At 41.5% G+C, this 10,754-nt stretch overlaps 1 protein-coding gene across 5 annotated transcripts in view; it reads left to right on the forward strand.

The window, feature by feature from the left end:
• myrf (myelin regulatory factor) overlaps nucleotides 1-10,754 on the forward strand; it is a 51,391-nt gene that overhangs the window by 35,261 nt on the left and 5,376 nt on the right. For 3 of the 5 annotated variants that reach the window (XM_064335876.1, XM_064335878.1, XM_064335880.1), the window contains 16 exons: nucleotides 723-822; nucleotides 1,955-2,155; nucleotides 2,562-2,670; nucleotides 3,260-3,369; nucleotides 3,484-3,644; nucleotides 3,890-3,962; nucleotides 5,313-5,395; nucleotides 5,707-5,775; nucleotides 7,056-7,139; nucleotides 7,601-7,671; nucleotides 7,846-7,962; nucleotides 8,096-8,326; nucleotides 9,191-9,284; nucleotides 9,690-9,764; nucleotides 10,250-10,355; nucleotides 10,491-10,565. In XM_064335876.1, coding sequence (XP_064191946.1) covers nucleotides 723-822; nucleotides 1,955-2,155; nucleotides 2,562-2,670; nucleotides 3,260-3,369; nucleotides 3,484-3,644; nucleotides 3,890-3,962; nucleotides 5,313-5,395; nucleotides 5,707-5,775; nucleotides 7,056-7,139; nucleotides 7,601-7,671; nucleotides 7,846-7,962; nucleotides 8,096-8,326; nucleotides 9,191-9,284; nucleotides 9,690-9,764; nucleotides 10,250-10,355; nucleotides 10,491-10,565 — 1,759 coding nt within the window. The remainder of the gene's footprint in view (nucleotides 1-722; nucleotides 823-1,954; nucleotides 2,156-2,561; nucleotides 2,671-3,259; nucleotides 3,370-3,483; nucleotides 3,645-3,889; nucleotides 3,963-5,312; nucleotides 5,396-5,706; nucleotides 5,776-7,055; nucleotides 7,140-7,600; nucleotides 7,672-7,845; nucleotides 7,963-8,095; nucleotides 8,327-9,190; nucleotides 9,285-9,689; nucleotides 9,765-10,249; nucleotides 10,356-10,490; nucleotides 10,566-10,754) is intronic. The other 2 variants (XM_064335877.1, XM_064335879.1) reach the window with 2 other exon arrangements.

Below are 10,754 nucleotides of genomic sequence, written 5' to 3' on the forward strand. Positions count from 1 at the left end.
TGTAAAGGCTATGTAAAAAGTTGTGCAAGTCGCTCTGGATAAGAGCGACTGCTAAATTCTTGTAATATAGAAGCACTCAAGTATGCACTCATGATGAGACCTTTCAGACTGTAGTGTCACCCCAGCGTCATTTGACAGAGTCATCGGTTGCCCATAATAGATGCCTGGGTCTTTTAGGAAAAACATTTGAAAGTCTTCCATACCGTTTGGTGGTTTATGGTTGTCATTTTAGCCACCACCTGGGAGTAGGACACATATACACACAGTCCCACATATTCACATACTGAATCGTACATACTCATGTAATGTACCAAATAAGTACGCATACGGTTCTGGACAAGCACACATTCTGTATAAAACTAAAAGGCCTAAAGAGTGCAGTGCAGTGTCTACAGTACACTCTGAAGGACACAGTCAGAGCCTTAGCATCCCATGAATCCATAGGGTACCAGGTTTTATGTGTTCTAATTGAATATATGTGTGAGATCTTCCAGTTTGCCCATTTTCTTTACTTTTTCAGCCTTGCTTCAGAAACATTGATTGAACAATACATTAAATTGCACATTTAGCCCTCTTTGACCACTTTGTATCTGTGCCTGTCTGTTTTATATTTGTGTGTGCACATGTGTTTGTTTACGTGTATGTGTGCGTGTGTGTTTGTTTTTTGTGTGTGTGTGTGTGTGCGTGTGTGTGTGTTTGTGTGTGTGTGTGTGTGTGTGCAGGTACTTCATGTTGGTGGTGGCTCTGCAGGCACAGTCCCACAGTCAGAGCTTCACTGTGGCCGCTCAGGTGTCCGAGAGGATCATCGTCAGGGTAACCTCTGTCAGTCTGGCCGTGTCTGTGTGACCGTCCTCTCCAATGTCTGCCTGTTTGAATATCTCGGTCTGTGGGTCCGCGTCTTTCTAACTGTCTTTATTTTTCTATTACTTGCCTTTGTCTTTGTTCCTGTTTGGTTGCTTACACCTTGCTGTCTGTGGTGACCAAAATATCCTCTTTCACATTTTGTTTTACTGTTTTTTTTTGGTCATGGTGCAGGCAAATTTCCAAAAGAGGAGTTAGGGAAAACAAAAATCATCTGATTATTGACAAACATAAACAAGCTTAACTGAGTGACTTAACAAACTTAGCAAACAAAAAATTCTCACGTACTATCTAAACCATTTATTTATTAAGACACTCTAATGCACTTAGCTGCAGATAAATGGTAAAAAGACAATATGTGCTCCAGTAACACTCCATCCAAAGCCTTGGAAACACGCACCTTTTTTGTTTTTTTACCTCAAGAGGGAGCACACATTAGAATGGGAACAAAAGACTTATAATGACTTATAAAATTAAATATAAAAACATGTACATACAAAAATACCCTCGATGGCTTCGACATTGTCTGTCTGTGCACCTGTCTGAAAAATGCCATTTTGTATATCATTCTGCATTCCATTTATATGCCTTAATTGATTTTTTTTGTCTTTGTCTGTGTCTACACCTGTCTATCTCAATTTATCCTACTCTTTCTGTTAATGCTTGGACATTTGTTTTTATTTGTTGTTGTTAATATTGTTCCTACATAAGATGAACTTCAATATTGTATGTAATCGGCAAGATTACATCCATGTGTTGGCACACCAATGTCTGTACATTACAGATTACATCATCTGTTTACCACAGTAAACAGTAAAATATGTTTTTGTGCCTGTTTGTTATGGTCATTTTGACCTCCCCGTGAATCTGTGCCTAGTATTGTACCTTTTCTACAGTATGTGCTGTTGTTATCTTTATCATATGAACTGACACACACGATGATTATCTGACTGTCTTGTTTCCATATTTTGGTGTGTCCCTCTCTGCTTCTGTTATTATCTCTGCATCTGTCTGAACTTCTGTTTTTTTGATACCCGCTTTTCTCCACTCACCCCCCCTCCACGTCCCCCCACCTTCGCACATCGACCTCCAGGCATCAAACCCGGGTCAATTTGAGAGTGACAGCGACGTGCTGTGGCAACGGGGTCAGCTGCCGGACTCTGTGTATCATCACGGCCGGGTGGGCATCAACACTGACCGTCCCGACGAAGCGATGGTCATCCACGGCAACCTCAAGGTCATGGGTTCCCTAGTGCACCCCTCCGACATTCGCACCAAGGAGAATGTCCAGGAGGTGAGGCACGTACGGCAGCCATTACGGCTCTGGACTGATGACCAGTGACCTGTGGGGTTGAATCCTGTGTCACATACCATGCCATTCTGATCTATTCAAGCAGTTGGGAATTCTACAGCAGAGCCTCAGATTTAGAATGTTCTGTAAATGTGATCTGTGTATGTTAACCTTGATTAGATAATGTACAATATTCCTGAATAAAATGTTAACATCCTGTATCCATTGAATAACCTACATTTTTGAACGTATAATGTGTCTAGATGTTCATGTGTCTTTTCCGTCTTGTTTGTGGAAGTGTCCTCATCTGTGGACCCAGGAAGTACAAAATAAAAAAGTGGGGCCTCCCTCTCAGTCTGCCTGAATTTTAACTTCACGATTAGCATGTGTCATTTCCTTTTTGTGTCAGGTTGACACCACAGACAATTTGAAGCGGATCTCTCAGATGCGACTGGTGCATTACCAGTACAAGCCTGAGTTTGCAGCCACTGTGGGCATTGAGACCACAGCTGAGACAGGTAAATTAAAGAGTTTGTCACACAGCACGTAGTCTGAAATACATAGAAAGCGGTCTACAGGTCACCCCTGTGTGGGTGAATGGGACTGTTTAGCACAGAGGTGAGCTACTCTGGCCCTGGTTGACCGTGGCATGTGCTGATTTTTGTGTTTGGCTAAATAAAGGAAACCAGTTAAGACATATTTAACCAGGTCCATAAAATAACTTTAATTGATTTATGAAGTGATGAATGAGAAGAAAAGCACAAACCTTTCTCCAGGATTGATGTTAGCCACCCTTGATTTAGCAGGTTTATAGTGCAGTCATCACCCCCAGAAATTGGAGCAATGGCATACTCATTCATTTCCGCTATCATGCAAGTTTGTTCTCATAGATATCTGAGACATGTAGTATATAATACATAAGTCTGTTTGATTGAACATTTGTGTATAAATATCAGTTACTCACAAATGGACACCCAGCCAATCATACCTCAGTAAAGTTGAGTTGAAAACATAATTATTGTGCTGTATTTGTATATTATTTGTCTTTGTGTGTATGTGTGTGAGGGGTGCTGTTTGGTCCTCACAGTGCTCTTAACTGGTACACAGGAGTGATCGCCCAGGAGGTTCAGCAGATTCTCCCAGAAGCAGTGAAGGAAGGAGGCGATGTGGTGTGTGCCAATGGAGAGACCATCCCCAACCTGCTGGTGGTCAACAAGGTGAGAGGGCCTCTCTGCCGCACCCCAAACACAGACACGTGTGTGAGTGTGTGTGTGTGTGTGCATGGGTGTGTAGGCACACACACCTGCCTAACCCTCACTCTCCCTTCACAGGACCGCATCTTCATGGAGAACGTGGGCGCGGTGAAGGAGCTGTGCAAGCTAACCGACAACCTGGAGACGCGCATCGACGAGCTGGAGCGCTGGAGCCGCAAGCTGGCCAAACTGCGCCGGCTGGACAGCATGAAGAGCACAGTGAGCGGGGGCACCGTCAGGTGAGGCCCAGGAAGTGACCTAACCAGGAAGTGACAGACACACAACTGTCAAAAGAGTGAAAATGTTATACGACCATTTTCTAGAAACTACAGCATCAAATAATATAATTAATAAGATTGACAGTAACAGCAATAAAAAAATATATATTTATGTGTCTGTTATGATTATTAACTCTTGTGATATTATATATTATGTATTGTTTAATACTGCAGGTTTTGCAATGTAAATTTTCATTTAATTCCAGCCAATCAGGAAGTCAGTTCAGCCGTACAGGAAGTGGTCCACACAAAAAAAGGCCAGTCAAATCTGGGAGCAAGGTTTGTGTCTGATGGTGTCTGATTTTGTCCAATCGTATGTGACTGCATTTCCTTACTGCGCTATATATAGTAGACTGTGGTACTGGGTTTGTTGAAGGTTGATTTGTACATTTACAGTCTATGAAGTTTTCCTCTTGCTAACTTATTTCCTCTTGCTAATTATGACTCATCAGTGATAAAAATAGGCTTTGATAAAGTTTGACTTGATAAACAGAAGGAAACAACAGGATTTTCTTCAGAAAATTTCTTGTGGACATTGTAAAATACATAGAATTAATATTCTGCTCACATGAACTTTAACAAAAAGCTGAGAGGTGCACAGAAGGGGATTTATGAACGTTCGATAAACAGTTTAGATTCATTTTCTAATAAGGATCCCATTATTTTTGTGATTTGCTCATTGCCTTTCTGTATTTCTCATATTTTGAACGGCTGCTTCTTTTGGAATAGCAAATGATTCAGAACTTCAAATAAAAATTATTTTTGAATTAGAATTTTTGAATTTGAATTTTCCACACATGGAAAAAAATAACTAGCAATGTTTATTATTTGCTGAGACTTTTGAAGAATCATTGCACTTGAGAAATGCAACCACAATCTGAACTACAAGTAGGGAAAACCTCAAATATCAGGTTCTATTTTCTTTGCCTATTGATATGAAAATACATATCTACAGTTTATTCAATATATGCATACAGAACTTTATGTCTGTTCATTTATAAACAAAAAATGCTGTATGTATTTCCAAAAATCACCTTTTACATTCGCGCAAGTGACCAAATGTCCAGTACATATACACTATGCACATCTGTGAGTTTGGGTACTTACTAATGTAGCCAATGCTTGCTCATGCTGTATTCCTGTTTTGAATTTGCACGTGGGTGTAAAAGAACCCCACTTAAACGGGGCAAGAGTGTGACGGTGTTATCTGTCTCTCAGCACTTGTTTAAGCAGTTGGCTATAGTTAATCGTTTGAGAAGTAGGTTTTTTGGAATGTTTTTTATTTTATTTTCTATTTTAAGTTAGTGTTCTTGAACTCCATGGCTTTACATTTCCAGTAGTGATTGTTACACTAACATTAGAATGTTCAGCTAGGAACATTCTAATCACATATGTGTGATCTTACACCTTAACGGTTAACTCACCTGAGGTGGATTCTTCGGTTTAAAATAGCTGCCGATTGTAACACTGAAAACAACAGCCAGCAGGCTTTGTGGCTCTCCAGACCCAGAGTCAAGGGACACCAGCTATAAATAGATTGTGATTGTATTAGCGCACTGAGTCGGTTTTGTACACACTGACCACGCGTGGTACACTGAGCGTTAACCCTTGTGTCGTGTGTGATGTCAGAGCCCCTCGCCAGAGCACGGCTGCATCAGCCGCAGGTTCCTACAGGGCACCATCCTCGCCCTCGTCATCATCATGGCCTTCAGGTGAGAGAGTGCGCGGAACGATGATCGAAAATGAATTCCCTGGGCCAGAGAATTCATTCTGGCAATTTCATCCTTTTAATGCTTTCCTCATTGTTTCCTCCAACCGCTGCAGGGTGAATTGACAATAAATATTATATTCTGTCTGAAAAGCATTCACGGTTCAGCGTTTCATTAAAATTGAATTTTTAAAATGCGCCATGACAAATTAATTTTGCTTGATTTGCTTATTGGTTGATTGATTTACTTAACAGTCTCTTTTACTGATTAATTATAAGGTTTGCATTAACTCTACCCATTCTGTCCCTCTGCAGCGTTATCTCGATGTCTGTACTCTATGTGTTGACTCTGCATCACCGTGGTGATGTCACGGAGACAAACGGGTATGTCCAAATTGAATGCTACCCTCACAACTTTGGATAAGGCCCATATCACACTTTCGTGCATGTAACAGACAATGGTCTGCATTTACACACAGGACACAGATACACTCTTCACAGTGCATCCTGGCCTGCATACTATCCTTATCTGTGATATTTATTAAAGGGTATTTTGCAAAAAATATTCTGAACAACAGAACATCCTTTTGAGCAGTGGTTCTCAAACTCAGTCCTGGGAACCCTTGTGTATACAGGTTTTAATTTCAGCCACAGTTGCGATCCAAGAATTTCTAACAAACTGCTCGATTTTTCTTATTTAGATGTTTTTCATGATTGTGGGATTACTAGCCCTCTTAAGCCATATTACAACAGAACTAGCTATGCATCTCGTGAAATTCCTATATTCACGTTGTACTTATTGTGATATATTGCAGCCAGTCACATAAAAAGAGTTTCAATAAATGTTTCTAACTGATACATTTAAAGACTGAGGTGAATCAATGAGTGTGGATACTTGGCCACTAAACTAACTATTTGGTGGATAATGAAGAATTTAAAGCAGATGTTAATGAGCTAAACCTGCATTGTGTTAATAAGGAAAAAAATTAAGACAGAACCTAAACACAAACTGTTTGCTCAACAATCTTAATTGGTTGTAACGAAAACCATGTATACACATGGGCCCCTATGACTGAGAACTCTGAGAACCTCTGCTACGGAATTCTGGTCTGCTGCATTTTGTAAACCAAAGCAAAGATATAAAACTAAATCCTTGAAAACCTGTTCATCATAATAAACCAATAAATCTCCTATAATGTAAAATACTGAAGCGAACGTCCAGTTGCCATTGTTAGCCTGTCCTATTGCTCCAGCACCCTCCCTCTTTTTAGGAGAGTGCAGATTAGCACTAGCTTGTACTTCTGCAACATATAGCTAGCCGCTGATTCTTTTCACCAAGTAGTCCACCAGCTAAGCTGTGCAGCCATTGTGTTGGAGGCCTGCACTTCCTGTAGCAGGCAGATAGCAAGTGCTTCATTGATCAGAGGAGATACTATGGCACACTGAGGCAGAAATACCCTGCTGACTGAAACCATTTCCCCCCCTGGGCACTACTATGGCCACTAAGTCTCCAACCCGCCTCTCTAAATTTTCTCAAACTTTTTTATGGTGTAAATTTTCATTTAAATTTTAATCACCAGAAGCTACAAGACCATGAAACAACTCTCACTTTCTTCTTCCTTCCTTCCCTTCCTTCTTCACCTGCTTCCCTGTCTCCTCCGTAGCCCTGCGTCTCACTGCGCTCTTTTAGTGTCCTGGACTCCCATCCTCACTGCCACTGTCATCTTCTGTCCGTCTGTCTGTCCGTGGTAGGTCTCTGTTCTCCTCTTTCTTTCCCTCTCTCTTTCTGTTTTTGTCTCTCGTATTCTTTCTCTGTAATCATAGGTAAGTTTGAAGAGGATCAGTTATTGTTTTTTTAATGTATCCTGAGATTTCATGCATAATGAATTCTTGTTTTTCCACCCAAGCATGTATAATGCCACTTTCCAAAAAACCTGAGAGCATGTTTGAACAAACTTCAAGTGTAAATGAGGGTATGCCAACGATGTGCTACATCATGATCCGCCTCCAATAGACATGCTGCATCTCTGTAAACCTGGTAAAGCATTAAACGGAGAACCTATGACAACTCTTCAGCATGGGTAACGTTCCTGTAGGTCAATCTCTGTAAGACTCTGTAAGAATGTTCCTCATTCTGCCCAGGCCTGCCTGACTTTCGCCTCTTTCTCAGTCCATCTGACCCACACTGCGTGTGTTCTGACTCTTTCAGGTCCATTTCAGGATTGGGTTCATCTCGAAAGGCCACTTACAACCCCAGGCACACCACCCCACCACCACAAGGTCAGTGAAATAAGGAGGACAAAACTTTCTATGGGACATAATTGGTGTCAAACGTGTCAATCTCTTGATTTCATTTGTTGCTCCTCTGCTTGTTTAAATATCCATTCAATGCAAAATTGCTTTATTTGGCTATTATTTGGCCCTCCATTGATGGTTCGACTTTTAATTGTTTAGCTGCAGATTCGACTTCTCCCTCCCTGCCGAATCATGTGGCTTGCTGCGGGTCCACAACTGCCACAAGTAACCAATCAGACGATGGTCAGTTGCAAACCATCAACCAGCCCACATCAGGTGAGATATGACTTGCCATAATGCCTGCGAAAGCGCTAATCAACAAAATGGCTTCTGTCTTTACGTTCACCATGAACTAATGTTTTAATTTGAAGATGCTTGGACGTGTCCATCTGATCCCTATCCGCTGTAGGTGTCAGCAGTCCTGTCCCCACGCCGGGCAGCTCCAATAAGAAAGCAAAGTCCCGCCTGTTCGAAAAGGAAGGTCGCTATAGGAACCGGCTCAGCCACACCTCCTCTCCCACGTACCTGACCAAGGACAAGAGGTTCCCGCCCGTGGAAATGGAGGACATGGGCGTCAGCAACTTTTTGCCGGGCGCGCAACAGCACCTTCCCCGCCGACAGCGCAGCGCCACTGCTGAGGGTAAGAAGCACCACGACAAATTAAAAGCCCCGACTAACCAGAGACTTTTACATTTGGGATTTGCAAAACACTTTTATCCAGGGTGACTTACATAAGTGCGTTCACATGGGTTTAGGCAATGAACAGAGACTCGTATTCAATCAACATTCACCCATTACAGCGACTTACATGAAAATACAAGTGGGTTTCTTGTACAAGGCACAGACTGGCGATCTCAGGGATTCCCCAGAATGATTTTCCCTAACTGTGCTTGTGAGAGAAAAAAGTAACACTTCCCTCAGTGCTAAATCGTGAGCTGAAGTGTTGAGCGGGCATTCGGCCCTGTACTTCATCCCAAACATGCTGGCAGGCCGAGAACAATGGATTTACAGACACACTGAAGTCCAAACACTGGAACACAGGCCAAGATGCAAGCACTGACTTCTGCAGGGTCACTGTTAACATGCTGAAAGCATTGTGCTAAGATTTTTACTATAACAATATATTAGCATTACACATCCTGTATTATTGTTATAGTTGATTCTTTATGTACTAGATTTATTTTGGTATTTTTGCAACCTGTACCCTATCCCATTGAATATAACCATCATATTTATCCCCATAATTGGGGATAGGATGCAGTTATTACTTTCTTAGTATGTTAAGCAGTGAAGCCTTTAATGTTTAAGCTCCATATAAGTGCTCTCGTGGAGGGAGCGAACTTAAGCCATAAATGGTAGAGACACTGCAATTCACATTGAAAAGGAGAAGCAGACTTACTGAGAAAGCCAAATACCGCGTATGTACTCAGATAAAGGGACATTCAGATCCTTATCGGCCACTCTGCGCCTTTGTGTTGACTTCAGTTAATGCTGTTTGTTGTAGGCCAGAGCCCCACCCCCTCGCTGATAGGGCTGCGAATCCTGGAGACCGACCAACCAATCATAACACAGTATTGTCCATCTCCTGACAGCTGCAGGTGTGTGTGTGTGTGTGTGGGGGGGGGTTAATACTAAGGTTTCCATGCAGAATTTAAAATGAGGTCAGTTGCCCGTGTTAAGACTACATGTTCACATTGAATATCATCCATGTGAAAGAAATGTATCTAGTTCATTTAGCTAAACATGTAAGAAAATAAAATGAGTGGTAAAACAATATTTAAATAACATATTTATGTTTATAAATGTGCAAGTCACCTTCCTGTAATTGGAAACGAGGGCCTGTGTAACTTGCAAATGCACGCGATCTGTTAGAAAATTGCACTCATTCACGTAACCTCCACTGAGTACTTAAAGTTGCTGACATTGTGCTTGGTGGGACTGAGAAGGCGTCCATATTTAGTGTAGTGCACGTTGTCATTTAAGGTCTCTGCTGTGTGTTTCAGAGCGGGGGTCTACAGCTACGCTGCAGCTCTCCATGGAAACACCAGTGTTCCTTCACACATCACCCTGCAGATGAGGTACTCATACGGCCCTCATTCTCACCCGCAGATAGATATCAAAGCACACCTGTTCATTTTATAGTACTGATTTTATATTACTTTTATTATTAATATTACTATTATTAATATTATATTGCTTTTATCATTAATATTTTAATTATTAATATGTTTTTCAGTACCCTTTTTAAAATTAATTTCACTTTATTCCATGTTCTTTGTCTTTCCAATATATTTTCCCTCCTTTATAATTCTTTTGCTCCATTTTACTTACAGATTTCCTCATGTCACACCACTTGTTTTGATACAATACCTCTTTTCTTTTTCTTTCATTATTAATACAATCAAAGTTAAACAGGCTAAACTGATCTGACAGTTCATATGGGCGGATGGCTATATGACTATAGACTATATGACTATAGAGTTGAAAGAAATGCCAGACAGTAAAAACCTATTGCAACTCACTCAGTTAACATGAACTCTGTTTCCTGCTCTCCCCACTGCAGTTCCAACATCAGTGTGCTGGTGTTGCGGTGTAGTGTCACCAGGGGGCGGCCATGTCACAACCACGTCGAGACCGAGCAGAACAGCGAGAAGACCGCCTTCACAAAGGTAAGACCACAGAACTTACACCTGGAAATCCAACCTGAAATCTAATATCAGATCCACCCAGCATCCCTACATGATGTAGTAATTGACTGAGTTGTAATAAATACTCATCTCTCTTCATCCTATTTTCTTTCTAAGGGGACAGAGCATTTGTGGACTGTGCCGGTGCAGTCGTTCCAGGAAATCGCCTATCACTTCCGCGTGGCTCTGTCTGTAAGTGAACTTACAGTACGCATTCAAACGGTGAAATGCAGGTGGTTTCTTCGAACACTTCAAGAATCAGTGTGTTAGGTTGTCAGTGTGTCAGAACAGTGTACCAATAACTGAGTCAGACAGTGTACTGTATGTTAGTTAGAGCATGGGTTCCCTAACAGGGGGTCCAGGGGCCTCGTACCAGGGGAA

Source organism: Anguilla rostrata, chromosome 5 (genome assembly GCF_018555375.3).
Source record: "Anguilla rostrata isolate EN2019 chromosome 5, ASM1855537v3, whole genome shotgun sequence".
NCBI lineage: Eukaryota > Metazoa > Chordata > Actinopteri > Anguilliformes > Anguillidae > Anguilla > Anguilla rostrata.